General features: G+C 39.6%; 2 protein-coding genes and 1 long non-coding RNA gene across 9 annotated transcripts in view; 2 read left to right on the forward strand and 1 right to left on the reverse strand.

The window, feature by feature from the left end:
• Positions 1-12,982, reverse strand: MSANTD3 (Myb/SANT DNA binding domain containing 3). Of its 5 annotated transcripts, none has more exons than XM_048079578.2 (4): positions 12,853-12,982; positions 11,836-11,947; positions 6,585-7,030; positions 1-5,346 (listed from the first exon to the last, which is right to left on the reverse strand). In XM_048079578.2, the coding sequence occupies exons 3-4, from the start codon at positions 6,997-6,999 to the stop codon at positions 4,937-4,939; spliced, it is 825 nt and encodes a 274-aa protein (XP_047935535.2). In that variant the 5' UTR covers positions 7,000-7,030; positions 11,836-11,947; positions 12,853-12,982; the 3' UTR covers positions 1-4,936. The 5 variants fall into 5 exon arrangements, with proteins under 5 accessions (XP_047935535.2, XP_047935534.2, XP_047935538.2 ...); XM_048079577.2 differs by lacking the exon at positions 12,853-12,982 and adding an exon at positions 12,158-12,290; XM_048079581.2 differs by lacking the exon at positions 12,853-12,982 and having other exon boundaries at positions 6,585-6,633; positions 6,727-7,030; positions 11,836-12,132.
• On the forward strand, positions 5,342-6,559 carry LOC125184799 (uncharacterized). Its single transcript, XR_007169241.2, has 3 exons — positions 5,342-5,629; positions 5,941-5,991; positions 6,090-6,559. It is a non-coding gene; the product is annotated as an uncharacterized lncRNA (long non-coding RNA).
• Positions 12,186-18,577, forward strand: part of LOC106036001 (uncharacterized) — a 23,882-nt gene continuing 17,490 nt past the window's right edge. For all 3 annotated transcript variants that reach the window (XR_001207052.3, XM_013181171.3, XM_013181173.3), the window contains exons 1-5: positions 12,186-12,357; positions 12,484-12,561; positions 15,972-16,040; positions 16,498-16,528; positions 18,112-18,171. Coding sequence is in view for 2 of the 3 variants with exons in the window: in XM_013181171.3 (XP_013036625.1) it covers positions 12,511-12,561; positions 15,972-16,040; positions 16,498-16,528; positions 18,112-18,171 (211 nt within the window). In the remaining variant the exon portion in view is untranslated. The remainder of the gene's footprint in view (positions 12,358-12,483; positions 12,562-15,971; positions 16,041-16,497; positions 16,529-18,111; positions 18,172-18,577) is intronic.

The following is an 18,577-nucleotide window of genomic DNA, read 5'->3' on the forward strand; positions in this document are numbered from 1 at the left end:
TTCTTTCTCTTTCTCTCTTTCTCTCTTATTTCTCTATTTCTCTTCTGCATATTATCCCATCAGCTTGTTACTTGTTTTATTTCATTAACCTAAATGTGTTAATTTTGGTACATGTTAGTGCTGACTTTACACAGAAACATTTCTGAATATCTACCTAGAGACAAAGTTCAGGAAGAGTGATGATATATGAGTTTTGCATTTAACTGCCTGGAGAAGAAATAGAAAATTAATGTGAAAAGACAGAAAAAATGGAAAAACAAACAAACAAACAAAAACCACTTAGATGTATCAGTTATGTAAGAACAGCTTTGAACAAGCTAGCTCAAAATATGAAATCACAGGACTACTTGTGATGGACTTTACTTGCTTAAATAAAAATACTATTTTAAGATTTACATGTAATTCACCTACCCCGTAAAGTAACACTATATAAATGTGTAGGAGTTTTTCGTTTCAACGTTATCGTGAGAAAAACAGCTGGGAATATGGCGCTGTGACCACAGAAATTCAGGATGAATGGGAAGGATTAAAACGTGAGCGTGGAAGAAGGAAGAGGATGCGTTGTAAAAGCCACTGTAGCTACAAGCAGTATAAAAAAAAGAAGTCTTGGGAGACTGCAAACATTTAGTATTGCAAACAAAATCCAGGACTACATCCTCAGCTGCACAAGATGTGGTATAACTCAGAAAAGGGTAGCCCTGGGCCACAAGGCATTTTGCTGCTCATGGGGCCGCAAGAGGCCTGCTTCGGCCCTAGTGCTGAGCTAGGCCCCACCGGCTGTACCTGCCCCCGGTGTGGACATCTTCTCTGAGCAATGGCCCAGGAGGGATGGACATTCAGTCCTGGCTAAAGACATCTCTACTGTGTAGGGAGGAGTGTCACGGAGAGGATCTGTGGTAAACAGCAAGATCCCTTGCTCTGTGATAGAGCAGCTTGGGCCCTGAAGGAAGTACTACCATGGATTGCAGGAGGGGTTACTTCTTTGTCAAGGTCAAGAGCTTGAGGTGAGGCTCTGAAAAACTTCCAGACTCTTCAACTACCTAGCAAGAAGGAACTTTGTTACCAGAAACTCCAAACCTAAACGAACCCCAAGGATTTATGAAGAATCAGTACCAATTACACAGCTTCAGCATCCTGCATTAGCTCTGATACTCATGACTTTGTAGTCACAGACTGTCCTCCTAGAATTACACAGAGCTGGGATGGAGAGAAAGTGCTTCTCCCTGTACAAGCCTTTCTCTACACCAACCCCTTTCCAAAATCCTCTGTTGCGTTTCCTAGCCTGTGCCCAGAATGCAGAACATGTGGGCAGGTGTGCAGAAAAGGCTAAGTGACCATACTTTATGTGGCTGTGGAAGAAGATGACTGAGAGGAGCAACCATCTCATGTTCAGATGTGATATAGGCAGTCTGGCCAAGACAGAAAAGACCATAATGTATAACTCTGGATGAAATCTCCTGCACTTATTGCTAGTAAAAAAAAAAAAAAAATTAAAAGGGGGGGGGGGGGAGGAGGAAGCAGATGTAGGGAATAAATGCAAAGGAAAAACTTATCAAATAAAGATGATTTATATCAGATAAGTTAGGTGATCTCCAAGGAGAGACAGAGCTAGGAACAGGCTAGTGTCTTTTTGGAGAGCATGAAGAAATTTGCCACACCTTGGCTAGGAGGTCATACCTTCTCTTCGTAAGAACAGAGTCCGAGGAATATCCGTATCTGTCTGGTATGTTTTTTCTTATGGAATTAAACAGGGATTGTTTGGCCCAGTGTATCTTTTAATTTCATTCTTGCCAACAACTTTATAACAAATCCAGAGAATAGGTATTTTAGCACTGCTGTAGTTCATCTTTGAAAAAACTTGGGAAAATGCCTATTTAGCTTGGCCAGATGTTTAACAGGAAAACACAATGATATGAAAAGTATCTCAATGATGTAAGCTGGAAAAAAAAAAGTCAGAGGAACAAACTGACATTTTCTGGGATGGCGATACTACAACTACGAAAAGTTGGACAAAAGAAAAGAAAAAACCTAAAACCAGAGGAACTGAAAACAAACAAGCAAACAAAACCCCACATTTCTCATGTCATTTAAACTCCATCACAGCAATCACTTTATAAAGCCATTAGGTGGAGAAGTGAAAGCCTGGCAAGGAGACACACTACTTCATCATGTTGATCTTTGACATTTTTCTATCAACCAACCCTACAGCAGCCAACAGTCGACCACAGATGGGAAAGCAAAAACCTGGGTCTTCATTAAGCCCACCACAACAGCATCTTGGATCATTTGTTAGGTGTGACATGCCCATTCTTCCTCTGTGTATGTACTGATCATTCTTTCTTTCATATCTTCATCTTGGTTCTTTTTAATTTTTCTCCTGTGGTTTTCTTTCTTTGAAGTACAAGCTGAATTAAAAGGTTCTATTGTTCAGCCTAAGAACCGTAAATTTTGGGTTCAGAATAGGTATGCATACCAAAATAAAGACATTGCCCACTTAGTACAGTCTGAAAACATGCATACTTTAAATGATTTTTTTTTAAATACAAAAATAAAACAATCTTTCATGAGCAACGTTACAGCTTTCTGGAGTCAAAACCACCCTTATCTCAAACATCACTGATTCTCCCTGGACTACTCATACCTTACCACAAGGCTATCTAGACCTGGATTGTCTCTCCATTCTTGCTCTCTTCACAGTGCTGAAATTGTCTCCATTGGTCACCTCTAGGCACCTTAGCACACTTGGTTTTAATGACAGAGTTTCAAATTGCTTTCGCTTTGGAGCAGTGTGGAAAGAATCCTACCACTGGCTAAGAGAAATACCTTTTCTATCTCTTTTCTGGACGGTGCCTAACCAACTGTCATAACCACTCAAATAACTCACTTGCCTTCCAGAAACACAGAATGCAACCTCAGACCATAAAGGTCCTCACTCCTGTTCACTGCTTTCTTTTGCCTCTACCATTATTGTGCATCATTGTCCTACCTTCCAATATTGTTTCCATGCAGCAGAAAAAAAAAGTGTCCGTAATTATATCTTCCTTTGGAAGTCCTCTGCTTCCTTCATACAGCCAATTTATAAGAAAACCGAGTCTCCTGTCAAAAAGATCTGTCTTCAGATTTCATACATGACCGGCTCTATGATCCTGCAGCAGCTCTGCAAAATCGCCTTTTTTTTTTTTTCCTCTGTAATATAAAATAAGTTGCGATAAATCACTCCCACTGCATTTGCTGGTGTTAGCACATTGAAGGGAGCAGTGCATGTACCACAGCGTTAACCACTGTGAGTATTGTGGTTGATAATGGCAGTGCTTGCAAAGATGAATCACCAGCAGGGAAAGGAGTTCAAAGGAAAAATAATAACAAAAAAAACCTAGCAAGAAACCAACTGCCAAAAACCAAATCCGAAACAAATTGCACTAGAAAGAATATCCAGGGAAGAAATAGGAGTGTAACTGGGAAGAACAGCATGTTTTGTGTCATACCCTAATTTAAATATGGTGCTCTCTGTCTAGATGTGACCTTATTAATCGTGACCTAAAAATGCGTTATTGAATAATGGGATACTTGGGATTTTCATTGAAAATATATGCTTTTCTTCATTTTTCTCACTGCTTCAAATGTTGGCAGTACAGCTTCCTACAAAACAGCTTTTCACACATCAGAAGATCTTATGAATCTTTATGGAGTTCTGTATTTCATTTTTCTTAACCCTTGCCCCACTAGAACAAACTATTGCCTAAGGAAGGATTATCTTTATTTGTGCTTTCCTACCATCGACTATTCTGGGCCCCCAAACTCTGCGGGGGCCTTCATGGGAATGCTTTCATACAAATCATGTCTGTCACTTCTCACTGACAGCAAAGCAAAGAAATACATCACCTTAACACACATGACAGAATAAAACAGAACTCCAAGACAGGAATGATCCCCTAGCTTACCACCCAAAGCTACGGAAAAGAAGGCAAGTCTTAGCCTTTTTTCTAGTGAAGCTGAAATACTCCAGTTAGCTGCTAAGTATTGCATGGGGAGACAGAAGGAAACTTTGCCAATGGACTAGATGACTTGCTACATTTTAAGAGCTTTATGAATTGTTAAAAAGGTCTTCCCCTCAGAACGATTCCACGTGCACAGCACATAGCACTGGCAGCAGCATGCGGCCCTCCTATTTCGGTATTCTACTTGAATACAAGACAGGCCTGGAAAAGAGAGCACAAGCACAGGGGCTGAGGAAGAAGTCACCTTCTTTACAACTTCATAAGGGTCAAGGCTCAAAGAACACAAGGGCCACTCCACAGCCACTCTCTCAATCAGCCAGCCAGATAGAAAATATTACTGCTGTTCATACAAGCAAAGTGCTCAATTACTACAGTGTTGCTTTTGCTACTTCCTTCACTTTCACATCTTCTATGAAGAGTAGGTTATGGACTATATTAACCAGAGGCTAAACGTTCACTTTGTTTTGTTTTTCTGTGCCCCAGCATAACATCTGTCAACTGCTTTTTCTCTCAATGGCAGAGAGCAACCCTTGCTTTTATTTAGGAAATGGTAGGTATGAAGTGCTAGAAACCAAAATAAACACCATAATCTGATGTTTAAAGCTGTTACATTTTTTCAAGAATACCCAATGAAAGAAGACCCGGAATACCTTAAATTTCAAAGAATGTTAGGGTATTCTGAGAGCAGAAAATATGTTCACATTTTAGAATACTGCGTATGTCTGAAAGTTACAAAAGTCAGGATTACCTACAAATGAACAGTACCGTTCTGCCCTTGGCAGACTCTACCAGTGTTTCCCTAAATGTTAAGCATCAAAGTGTGTTCCCTATCAGCTGGGCACCTATCCTGTCACTGTACATTCACATTAAAACACCCTCTTTCCAGTGCGCATTACTTATAAATGTGCTCAATCAAACTGACTCCGCCACTTTATGCTCTACGGTGAATTAGGAAAGGGTCTGTTAAAGGATGATACAGGCCATTCTTTTGTGATGGTCTGCAGTTTTCTCTCCCAATACATTTTCTTTTTATTTAGCACTTCCATTTTTATCCTGTGTTCCTCTTCAGCCATCTCACATTCTCTTTCTATTTGCTGTATTTTTGCCACGTGAACTTCATTCATTTGGATTAACTGCAGTTGCAAAATTGACATTTGCTGATGATGCTCTTCCTCATGCATCTTTTTCAGAGCACCTTCCTGAGACGCTTTACTTCTGTAGTTCTTATCCGCTGCTATTCTGACATCAGAACACGAAGGCTCAGGTTGGGAGGTACCTTCACACACTGGGAAATGTACCAGCTCTTTCTCTTCCTCGCAGAGTTCTCTACTTGAGATGACAAACGACTCTGTAAAACAGAAAAGAAAAAGTATTATAGCATACCCCTCTTCTCCCTCAAGAAACACAAACTTGTGATAATATCTAGAGCTGTATACATCTAAACCTTATGCTTCTGTACCAGAATAGAGCAGCCACCATGTAACGCTGTTCTAGTATAGAATACTGAGGACATAATGATCTGAACTGAACCATTCTGGGCTTGGCTGAGCCTGGAGCTGAACCTTAATGCAGATGTTTAAGCCAAATCTGTATGTGACCTGCAATCATCTCCTGAAAGATCTGAGTGTCAGGTAAAGAGTCACACCTACAATAACACCAACAGACTGTGGAAATATGGGGAAGGCTACTACTTACTCCTTCCTCATCATTACTGCATATAGCATAAACACAGTGTTGTATATTTTCTGGAAAAAAAAATATTATTCTAAAATATTATTCTAACTTCAACAAGGTTCTACTTGTTTTACTGAAATAAAAGAAACTACTGATGGAATATAATAGTAACCACTGCAATTTATTGTCTTTACTTATGCTAAATACAATCATGAAAGAGAAGATGCAAGAATGTTATCTAACAATGCAATTACTCTTTTCTTTTTAGCAAGAAAAGTCTTACGTGGACATTCCTGAAGTCTGCAAGAAAGGACTGTAGGTATGCTCCCTTATAGTCTTGTACTATTCCTTCTGTGTATGCTTGCCAAACAAAGAAGAATATAGTACTCAACTTTTTTCAAAAATGCCATTCTCCAGTGTGGACTGCAGTGTGAAATACGATTCTACAAACACTTTTTAGTCCTTCTTGAACACAGAAGAGGAAAGACCTGGAGGGAACTCTTGCAGCAGATAGTTGTCTATCAATTTGCTGCTGGTGGATTGTTTTGTTTTTATTGCTCAGACCTTTTCCCAACAAAATGACACCTTACAAAGGATCAAAATATCCTTGGGACCCTTCTGTTCTCTGTAAAGCGAGTGTGATGCCTGCTGTGATGCTCGTTACAAAGCAGAAGATATGTCAAAAACTGACTTAGATAAAAAAAAAAAAAGATTAAGATCTTAGTTTAACTCTTGGGGGCCTAGGGATATAGACAGTCTTGTAATATCACAGCTCTGAAATTACTTTTCTGTAACCAGCAGTCACAGCTAAGTGGATAGATTTAGATTGCTGGCAAAAAAAAAAAAAAAAAAATCACTGGCAAAACCACAGACAAAAGAAAACTACATGCATCATCACAACAACATTTATACCTTGACTAGAAGCATCAGGGTGATATTCCGAATCTTCTTCTGGTGGGCTCTGCAAAAAGTACATTTGCTCAGGCATTATGCTGGCAATCTTCTCCTTCCCTATGATGTGAGTACTTATAAGTGGACTAATACTTCTTTTTACCTTCTCCCGTCTTTCATGTGCCATTATCTTTTTTGTCCGTGCCTTGATATTCTCCCAGCATTTCTTTAACTGTTTGAAGTCTCGCAGTGATACACTGGGCTGCGAATTATACTCATGAGCTAGAGCTTGCCAGGTGCGTTGTTTCAGGGCAATAGTTCTCGCATCACTTTTTTTACACTCAAGTACATATTTGTACTTTTCAACCAATGCAAGCAGCACACTCTTCTCCACTTCCGAGAAGTATTTAGCAGGCTTTATTATTTCGTTTTGCATTTTCTACTGTTTCTGCAAGAAGCCAAAAATCCTATGAAAACAATGTTGGAAACAAAGAAAAAAAAAAACAACACATTAGAACTGGTTACAGTATCAAGTAATTGTGTTTCAGCAAACAACTCCTAAATATAACCTCTGATTCCAAAACACTTCCTTATCTAGAAAAGCTTGTGCATAGTTCTACGGTAAATAACAAAACATTCAGGTTAGATAGCATAATTATAAGCTGGTTTCTATTGCTACTTTAGTGGCTACACAGTTCCATAAGAAGTATATGTTAATGAAAAGATGCTTCCTGCCTTTGTTATATTTTGTCTTGCTATAAAATATTTGGTGTTCAATTTACTTAGTAACTTGTTTTTAACACCTTGTTTTTCTGTTCATTACACTCAGTTTTCAAAGCCCTGAACTGTGGAGCAAGTTCTGAAATTCAGCCCTTGATCACTTCTGGTTTAAATCTAAAGTTGTCTTCAGCAGGTTTGTCTTTCCTTGGGTACACAAAAGACCCTCTTCTGTCCCTGTTGTATAGGTATAACTGATTTCTCCCTTACATCCTTTCTGTATTACTTCAAAGTTCTGTAAGAAATTATATTAAAAAGATCTCTCTTTAAAGACTTCTGATAGTTTGGTTCTCCCCCACACTCAGCCCTTCTGGACTGACATCCAGCAGTGAGAAGGATCCTGACCAGGATCTCACTCCCTCTATAACTGTGCAGCCCCAGTTAGCTTCAAGTCTCGGGCAGAAACTTCTGGATAGTTATGTACAAAAAGGAAAAGCGTTACTGTCTTAGCTCACATTTCTTCCGGTTTTAAACTTAAAACTCAGGGACAGAACATACATAATTGGTTCATGTTCCTAACAGTCTAGAACTCTTTCCCAAAATGATTTTTCTAGTATTTTGCCTACTGTTTCTACTACTTCTCTCATAATGTTACCTGATGATTCAGTAGATGCCACAGTCAGACTTCCTCTTTTTCAGTCCAAATATTTTTTTTTCTTAACTCCACTACACTAGCATTCTCTTTGTACCATCCTTGTAATTCCTTTCCTCCAAATGTCTAAATACTTACACTTATTCTTACCTCTTTCAGTGAAGGCAACTATTTATACTAACAAAGAAAGCTAACAGACAAGTTAATATCAAAATGAGAAACCATCTCTCACATGAGAACAGGAATATTCTAAAGTAGCTGATGATAAGGATTATCATAGCCTATATGATAAAACCCAGAAAAACGAAGAGGATTTGAGGGATGGAGGAGGCTGTTGAACAAAGCACAGAATAGCAAAGCTGAAAGAAAGTGAATAGAAAATAGTAATAGTCTGAGTTTAAGAAACTACAACGTACAGTTAAGCATGCTAAGTCTCTGGCAGCAGCCAATTTGTACCCCTAGTGAAAAAGAAGCACCCAGTTCTGTACTTTATTTCTGTCAGTGCTCAACCAAGCAATCACTGGGTACATATAGACTGGACACTTGGAACCTACATAGATCCTGGCTAGTCGCAGTTCTGCGGTCTCTTCAGAAATGCTGGTGTCAATGGGAGAGCTGGAGTTTTGGAGCAGACAGGATTTAGGGCACAAAGGGCAGAGATCCATAGGAAACCAGGCTTCGTTAGCTCTGCTGCTCACAGATCAGCTTGGTCATTATGCAAGAAAGAAACACGTGGGAGAACGATGAGAGCTGGGCATCTGGGTGTAAGGAAGACAGTTCCCAGATCCAGCGTTTCCTCCTTCACACTCTATCAAGTTATTTATTAGTCTCTGTGAAAACTTAGGCACTCCATGTGTTGGTGAGCAGGAATTCTCAAGCACCTACAATCTCAGAGTACAAACTATGTGCGTGTAAACAAAGCTTAAAGTATCACATTCCAATCATTATTATAACGTCTAGGTCTGATACACAGAAGAGAACATCTGCTGCAGAAGTTCCTTAAATAAAATAATAAATAAACCAACAAGTCAAGAAATGAGCAATCTAAAAATAATAATAATAAAAAAAAAGCAAACTGGGAACTTGGCTCCATGAAACAGCTCTCAAAACCCGTAGAATAAAAAAGACCTATAATGAAATGGACTCTATCTGCAAATTGATTTTACTTAGGTACTTACTGTACCATTCCAAACCATTGAGCTGCTTTGGACAGCTGCTTCAGTGAAATTCTTGGGACTAAATATTGATGTTTCAATCTGTCTTAGCCTTAGTTTCATTGAGAGGCAGAACAGAAAGCAATCCCTCCGGCAAGTCATAAGATCCAATAGCTGATGACCCCAAAGAGCCAGGATCAGAGGTTTCACGGGTCTTCCACTGAGGCATGTAAATCTTGCTTCTAGCTTTGAAAGGACGCAAGAAACTCAGACTAAAAATAGTGGTATTTATTTGTAGAAAATTGCTTTGATTAGCAGAACAATGGGTTTTTCAGGAACTCTGGAGACTAAGTTCAAAAAGTTAAATTTAATAATACCTGGACTTCTAGATTCCAGGTGCCAAAGGTGCTAAGTATTTGGCTACAAAGACTGTCAGAGATCAACCGATATCGGCAAACATTTAAATACTTCAAAATGTAACTTCATATATATTAACACCCTATGTATTAGGATAAAAGCTCATCTTTCCTGGTTGCTGCCACAGCAAACCCCTAAGTATCACTTTTATACCCCATTTTCACTTATTGCTATTATTTTTACTGTGATAGGATCTGAGATTCCTTAGTCATAAGCTCAGATGGTGTATGTTTAAGAGTGGAAACATAGGTTCTGCTCTGAGAAGAATACAAGACTAATGCCTTTCCCTCCCCCATACACATTCCTAACTACTTTTCCTACACATACACACTGCACTGGTGTCCTTTCCATGACAAAGCTAGGATTATGACTAGGATGCATAAAAGAACTCAAGAATTGCTGAAAGCAGTTTAATACACTTAATACAGAGGAATAAAATCAAAATTCTTGAAGCTTCTTTTCAAGCTGTTACACACTCAGCCTGCTTACTTCATTATATGAAAGCCCATTTTCAATAAGGTAAGTTGAAAGCACTCTGAGATGCCAGAAAATTTACAGCACTGAGGATTTGCAGCAAAATACTACCATGCATTTGTATTCACCCTTTTCTTTATGGATATCAATCACCTTTTGACAGCCCACTGGCTCCTCAGTGGAATACAAGAAAGGACTCTCACAAAGTGAAATAATTTCCATTTCGAGGCTGAAAGATCCTTCCAAGATGTACACCCAGGATAAAATTTAGCACATAGGAATCTGTGTGGAAATGGAAGCAGTTTATTGCATATAGCTCATGCAAAAAACAGGATTGATTTGGGAATGTGATTTGGGAATGCGACTGCACATGAGGACAGTTGCACTGTAAATTCAAAGAAACAAAGAACAGAAAGCTTCTCACACTCTTACAGGTGCTCAGGCTGTTAGACTGTCCTGTGCAGCAAGGAATTACTTTATCCTAATTATCTTCTTTGGCATAGCTCCATTCATAACTTGCATTAAAACAAATCAGTGTCCTAAGTACCTCTCTCACACAAACCTCTATCACTTTAAAAATAACAAAAATATCTCCCAATTCCTGACACTTTGAAATGCTGTGTGGCGTTCTTCTCTTGAAGATTATAAAGGAAGGACTGTGCTCTGCTGGAAGAATTTCTTGGAAAAAAGATTACACAAGTGAAGCAATGTACATATGTTCATAAGTACGTAAACGTGTATTATTTTGCTTGCACACATCTAAACACACACTCATACTCCAACCGGTTACAAAAAAGCACATTTTGAAAAAGAAAATCACTTCACGTTGGCACATGTGAGCATGTTCAGAGCCTGAAATATTTCTTTAGGCATGAGAAAATGCAAGGAGAAAATTATGATGGAAGCCTTAACCCAAATGTGAAGGTTACTCTAACGAAAAACAAAAATAACAGTTTGCTAGCAAACTGTAGTCACTTACGGTGTGAAAATGGAATTCATTTGCCAATGCTAACAGGATTGCTCTCAGAAATAGTTAAGGACTAAAAAAAAAAAAAAAAAAGAAAATTTATTTATCCAACTTAAATTACTGATGAAGCATTACATGTAACCAGCGATTTACAGCATTGGTAGCCAGTCACAAATGCTGTCCTTTTCATCCAGTGTCTGGGGGTGACAGAAAGGCATGGGAATGCAACGACCAAATCCTGTCACAACAACAGGTTTATGTTTCATTTGGAGAATGAGAGAACCAGCAGTAAACAGCCTCCTTCTTCCTCAAATGTTAGGTTTTCCACACAGAGCATCCTTCCATCGGGCTGTTCCAGGCCTGACCCTGCCTACCTTGAGATGTGCAATCACTAGGTGATTAGATGCACATTACAAACATGAATGAGACCTGCAAGGAAAACGTGTCACATGCAATCGGTTAAAAAAAAATTAAAAAATAATTAAAAAATGCAGTTGAGTGCTTTTATCTGTTGTAACACAAATCAGTAATTATCATGGACTGTCCAGCAAACGAAGAAAACCATCTATTAGTTAAAATTCACAGTGTTTTGCCTGGATTTCTTCTGGTACATTTTATATACATGCTATGTATTTTTTTTAAAATACATGTAACATTGCAAAGGCATAGATATAATGACTCTGGGATTCTATAAGGATATTTTACACGGGTCATCCCAGTGCCTATGGAGGCCATCCAAAACAGTTCGTGGCAAAGAAAGGTGAGGGCTGCAGGTTGCTATTCCCAAGGACCGCCTGAAATTCCCCTGCAATTCCCCCGAAAAGAGGCGCAAGCAGGAATCCCACCGGGCTCTCCCCCCCCCGGACTTGTCACCCCTCAAGCGGCGCTTGCCTTTTATATTGCCTCGCTCGCTCCTCTTGTGCCGGAGCCAGCCGGGAGAACAGCTCCTCGCTCGACAAAGAAGGACGCTCCACCCAGGGCGGACATGCGGCTTCAGGAACATCTGAGGGAGGGAGGAAAGCAGGGAGGGATGGAAGGAGGGGGAGGAGGGAGGGAAGGAAGGAGACCCGCCGTGCGCGGCCCCACAACCAGGGCGGCGTTCCCGGGGGCGAGCCCACCCCTCGGCCCCGGGCTGGCAACAAAGCGCCGCCACCCCCCCCCTCCCTCCCTCCGTCCCTCCTCCGTCCGTCCCTCCCTCGTCTCCCCACGGCACCAGCTCGGGCTCTGCCTCCGACAGCGCTCCCAGCGGCGGCCCGGGGGCTCTCCGGGCCGCCAGGGCCCTGCCGCCGCCTTCCCCGGTGTCCCCCGGCGGGGCGGCGCGGCCGCCATGTGGCGGCCCTGAGGCGGGCAGCGCAGCCCCGGGGTCGCGGGGAAGGTCGGCGGCGGCCGCCTTTGTCTTGCTGCCGGGCGTGGGTGAGGGCTCCCGGCGGTGTTGTGCTGCCCGAGGGAAGCTCGAGTGGTTTCCTGCCGTGCCCCGGGGATTCGGGCGATTTCCTGGATCTAAAATAACAATCTGTTTTATTTTGGTACTTTCCCTAGAGTTGCCATATCATCTGAAGCTCAGCCATGGACCCCGAAGCTGAGATAAAGAAGCAGGTAAACCCCTTCTACTGCAACGTAAGTATTGCTTGCTGGGAATTGTAACTAACGCGAAATCGAGCTGAACCGAGTTTGAACTCTTATCTTGAGCTGAGCCGGTGCTTTTTTTTCCTGGGGAATCTCTGAACATGTTTTTGGCCTGATACTTCTCCTTCACCTTTTCAAAAAGTAGTTATTCTAGTTATTAGTACAGAGTAACAGTCAGCTGAAACCTGATGTTCACCACATAGAGAGAATTTGTATAGGACAGCAATTGTTTACAGCTGACGTGGTTTTGAAAGCAGCCTTGCATTACAGCCTCCTTCTTACCTGCATGTTACCTGCTGCCAGCTTTGGGCTTCCTCAGACTGATCCCCAGTAGTCCTTCTTGTTTATATAGTGAATTAATCTGTGAGGAAAAGATCTTTTGCAGCTCTTCCTCCCCTCTTAGCCTTCGTCTTTCAGTTTTGCTACCACAGTGTTGATGTGCCTGGTTCCCTGTTACTTGGCTTCGTTCAGCTTCTTGATTCAGAGCATTATTTTCAGGAAGCTGAAGGGAAGTAATGACATTTTGATGTGAATGCATTGTCGTGTTGAATTCAAACCAAACATGGGCAGTTTCAGTTATTGTACTGGTTCTACTTCTTGCTGAACACCAGAGGAAACAGCAGCTATGTTCAAGTTGGCTTGTGATGGTGTTAGGTTTATGACTTGCCCGTCTTCTGCTCAGTTTTAGCATATTTCCATTTTTAACTTAGGCCAGCTTTGCTTAGTAACCTTTATTGCACAGTATTCTTGCCTATGTGTTCTCTAATCTTTTAATGTACTTTCCCTATTGTTAATTTTGTGAGATCCTTATAAACTTACAAATTTAGTAATTGCCCTATAATGTTTTTTGAAACCTCAACAGAAAGTGTCTGCAGTTCAGATAGTTAGGGTTCTGAAGTTTACCAATTGTGAAAATAACAACTAACTGTAAAGTTTTGCCATTACATCTTGTGCAAATACAGAACACATTAACACGAGCATAGTTTCTTAGTTTTAGGTAGGTTATTATTATTGTTGATAATTTGCTAACGTTCAAGAAGCTGCAGTGGGAGTTCCCTTTCAAAAATAGATCTTTATACATAAAAATGTTAAGGTTATTTACAAAATGTTCTTTCTTTCCCTTAGTTTACCCAGGGCAGTGGTCTGCTTGAAACAAGCCTGTCCATACACCTGCTAAGTATCTTTGTCTGAGCAGGGGCAAGAATACTGAAGCATATGTTGAGTAATAAAACTTCTTTCTTGTGGTTTGTTAGAGGCTCAAATGAAAAGAAAAACAAAGCATTTTCTTTATTTCTAATCGGATAGAAAACAGGAATGAAAAAAGGTTTGTGTGTTTCCATGGTTATGTTTTTTGTTTCTTTTTTTCTGAGAGATTTCTCATTTTACAGAATGACGATACATAGTGCTACCAAAACACAGAGATTAGCATACAGCATGTGTATTAGAGTGGTCATCTGGGTTTGGACTCTGTGTTTAGCTGTCTGGCTACTGCTGGACTCTGTACTCCATTTCTGGTTTCAGCAGCTCTTTAGTGTACAAAGATGACATGAGAGAGGAGCATTGGTACCATCTTATATCCTGGAGCCTCTGATTTTATATGGATTTCTTCTAAGCACTGATCTATCTCCTCGAGAGCCCATCCTCCTCCTGGGAGAACTTCCACTGCCGTCAGCTGTATTACACCACTGTCCTGCACAGGGTTGCAGGACCTTGTAGGTTCACCTGCCCATAAATCTCTGGCCAGACCAGTCGTGGGCCAGCTGCTTAGGGTTGTGGCAGGTAGACTGCAGTGCTGTGACAATTTGTTCTTAGTGCACCCAGGGCGTGGTGAGAGTTGCTGCATCTTGGCAGATTCTGCGTCTTTGTGGTGTTGACTCTGGTGAACAGGAGTGCCAGGGCACTGGAAACCAGGTGTGAGAGACTGAGAACTCTAGGACTTTGTTGGGGTAGATGAGACTCTTGGATGTTGATCCTACGCTGGAACGGCATGGGATGTCTTGTGGGGTTTTAGTTTGTATTCCGAGGCATGACAAAAGAACATCTGGCACAGAAGTGCATGGTTATGGTGTGTTAGGAGGATGAAACTCTTGCCATGTAAACATTTTTGAACAGGACAGGAAATCTTTCTGCTTTTGCAACTCGACCATACTCTAGTTATGCATATTTCAGATTTTTTAAAGCCCATATAAGAAGTTACTGTTCTCACTTCTAAGAATGAATGTTGGGGATGCTGTTATCTTCTTTGTATATGCATAAATTAGTCAAATTTGTTTTAGTCTCACACACTCAATGGACATCAAGAAGACAAAACTACCCTTTCAAAAGGATTCAGTGAGCAGGAATGCAAGAAAGCATAGAAATACGGGGACCCAGGTGTTAGGAAGGTAGAGGTGTAGATGCAGCAGGTGTATTGAAAACTTCTCAAAGAATTTAAGAGTCTTGAGCTCGTCTTCTTGTTCTAAGGCTTATATTTGCTGCTGCTCTGGTGGAGAAGATAGGAAGGTACATTAAGACATCTTTTGTTCTTAGGGTCCTTCAGGTGGATTTTCTGGGTGGGTATGAAGATTCCTACCAACTTGTTTTATTTTGTTATTATTTTAACATTTTTTTTTTTCCTCTCTCCTTATATAGCACTGGCATCAAACTTACTTTGCTGTCTTTTGCATGTTTGACTGTGTTGTGTCAAGACAGCCAAGCCAATACTTTCATTAAATAATTAGTAATTTTAATTTAATTGAAATAATATTATGTTTCTAGTTAAGGGCGTTCTTTTGAAGTGGAAGATTAAACTGCAGCTCCTCATTAGAAAAAAAAAATAAAATCATAATGTATCTGTTTCTCAGAGTTATTGCTGTTGTTTTTAAAGATGTTTTTTAGACGAGGAGGAAGTATTTGGAAATAAACCAGCTGTGACTGAAACACTTGACATGCATGTGAGTGAGACAGGCCCCAAACAGATCAGAGCGCAAGTCTGTTAGTTTGCCTGCTGCTCTGAGAAAAACTGGCTTTGGACACGTGTATAGGCTTGTGACAGGTATGCACTGCCTCTGGGTCAGACTTGGTTGATAGGGTGTGAGGAAGATCTTGGATCTGTCTTGGCTTATCCACGCAAAAATATGCCATGAGATAGCAGCAGGATTCTGGCGACATCTGAAACCTTTATGCGATGTGGAGATTCCTTTTAATTACGTGGCTATTTGGTGGTTGTAGAACCTCGTGAAGAAAAGTTCTAGTTGAGGTCTAGTAAAGTTCTTTAGCTTGTCTTATAGAAATAGTACTTTTATAGAACTTGCCTATGCTGACATTTTAATGGCAGTTGTGATTTGTTTTGATATCAGTTGTATTTTTTTTTTCTGTTGGTTTATGTGCAATGCTAGAAACACTTCTTCTCTTTAACCTAGATTTGCAAAATCTGGTGTGCTTCTGCATTAAACTTGCAGACTCACTTCCTTGGATTCAAGCATAAGACGGTAAGATCAGTTTTTGAGTGCACCTTTTGTCGGATTTTATAGATTTATTTAGCAATAGAATGGGGGGTTGAAATATCTTTTTTAGAGTGTGCAATTTCAGATATTTAACTTGTTTTGTTGCTTTGCTATTTTGTTTACTGCAATAAAGTGGAACTTAGTTTTGTACATTGGTACCATCAGAAAAGATGGATAAAACTTTGCCTCTTGTATTCTGGATTAGTAGAGACAGAGAATCCATCAGAATACAGGACTGATAATAAATGCAGCATGGAATTATTTAAATGATAGACTACCTGGGGAAAATATATTTTTGAGTATAATGTAATTTTCTTGAGGTGGTCTAAGGTGTTAGTGTTAATCTAACCCATTTTATAAACAAAGATACTTTTACATCGCTGTCTTTTGAATCTTAAGTGACTGTTTTTTTTCCTTGGTTGTTGATAATTCACTAACTTAGGTTGAAGAAGCACTGAAAGCTCATGGTATTGGTAAGTGCAAGATTTTTTTAGTTCCTATCCTATATTATAGGTGCAGCTTTCTCCCTGCCCCAATTCAGGTATTTATGAAACAAGAAAAAGCCTTCCTCAAGCTCTGTGCTTTAGGACCTGACCTATGTTCTTCGATGATATAACTGTATAATCCTACAGTGAAAAATCAATAATGTGAGCAAAGTTTATTAAAATGCACTAGCTACAATACTAATGATTGCTTACATTTAAAAATTTGAGCAACCTCAAAGACATTCAAGATTGAAATTACATTTAAAAAATACATATATACTTCCTAAATGTATGTGTTCTGCACACGCTTTATATTTGCTTTTTTAAAGATCTCATTACAGATATCTTTGTTTAGCTGAAGCAAAGTGCTTCTAATAGGTTTAAATTATCACTAAAACTTACTTTTTTATGAACTAGTCTAGTTCCACTAGGAATGAGGGTTTAACTATAACTTTTCCTATTTGTGTTTTATGACGCACCAAAATGTATTTACAGGTTTGTACAGTGATACAGGTTTGTGCAGTGCACTGCTCCTGGGATTTAGTTTGAAAGTTGTGGCCCAAGTATGCATTGTCTTTGCACCTACCCAGTCTGGAATATTTTGTACAGTCTTTAAAGCAAATTTAAGCAATTAGGTATTTATCAGCGTAGATGCCCTGAAATGTTTAGAGGTGAATTGGTCAACACATCTTTTTTCTCTTCTTTCCTGCTCCCTTTTCCCGGATTGATTGGACACTAAAAAAAGTAGATGAATTCTAGTGACCAGAATATGATTTATATTCTTAGTCTTTGTAGTTTTCTCTTCATGACAACTTGTTTCCTTTGCATGCATTGGCATTTCACTCCCCCCGCCCCGCCCCAGTCTCATCTTACATAGATCTCTCTCCCTCTCCCAGTTCTTCCATGACAGATCACGTTATGTGGTCATTATCTCTGTCTTTCTTAACGTTCTGCAACCCCAGCCCTAACACATGCCATATGCCAACAGAAAAAAAAAATACTTGACTGGGAAGGGGATAGCTGTAGAGCTTTTAAAAAGGACAGGAAGGTTATTGGCCTGAATCAAGTGTCTTGACAGGCAGGAGGTTTAAGCGTCTCAAGATCAGTGGATTTAAATTGAATTTCTGTGATGTATTGGATTAAAGTAGCCCTGAAATTTATGAAATAAAGCTTTGTTAATTATAGAATAAAAGGTATGGGCATCATAGAGAATCAGTCAGGCTTTCTCCTTGTTGCAGGTTGTCTTTATGTAAATTAAATTACAGTCAAAATTGCTTAGAATTTAAGCCACTATTTAAGAATTTAATTTTGTGTTGTGTGTTAAAACCCACGTTATGAGGTAACTAGAGGCTGCATTGGTTTGCCTCTGCCTGCTTCATTGAATTGGCTGACATGAAATAAGTTTGTTGTTGTTTGGTATAAATATTTTCTATCCCAAAAATCATGTAGCACGTTCAAAACAAAACATGTTTGTTGTCTATAGTTTTCTTTAAAATATATATATATATATATAAAATACCAAATTTCCACTTCTGTTTTTTTTTTTGTGTCTCTGCGTGTTTTTGTTTTAGTTAAAGCTGCAGGTGGCACAGGAGATCAAGTGAAAACACCTGAAAAACTTCCTGATTATGGTAAGAATGTTTAATGTCAAAAAAAAAAAAAAGAAAGCGTAGAGAGAAATGAAATGTTTTGAGGTACAGATGTCTAGATCTTAGAAGGTTGCTTTGAGTTCATTTCTATTCATTGTATTTCCCATTTACAGTAAATATTTGTAATAATACATAGAATAATATTTGCACACAAGATGTTATAAAACAAGTGAAAACATGATTTTGGGGATAGAGTTTCTCAGTAACTGACTTGATTTGGGCTGTGGGGCTCTTTATGAGCAGGGATTCACTTACACGTGAATTACTTAGCATGTTTTCTCTAGGCCAAAGGTTAGAGTCAGGACTTCATTTCATTTTGGAGATTTTTTGAGACCATGAAGACTGATCGATGGATGATGTGAGATTACATGAAATTGATTTTATCTTA

The sequence above is a fragment of the Anser cygnoides genome, chromosome 2, assembly GCF_040182565.1.
Source record: "Anser cygnoides isolate HZ-2024a breed goose chromosome 2, Taihu_goose_T2T_genome, whole genome shotgun sequence".
In the NCBI taxonomy this organism is placed as follows: Eukaryota; Metazoa; Chordata; class Aves; order Anseriformes; family Anatidae; genus Anser; species Anser cygnoides.

Bases quoted from the DNA above. Each gene is read 5' to 3' on its own strand.
- MSANTD3 (XM_048079578.2), bottom strand. From the start codon at position 6,999: ATGCAAAACGAAATAATAAAGCCTGCTAAATACTTCTCGGAAGTGGAG. The intron at 5,347-6,584 runs GTATAAATGTTG...TCTGTTTTACAG, and splicing joins CCCTGATGCTTCTAGTCAAG to AGTCGTTTGTCATCTCAAGT.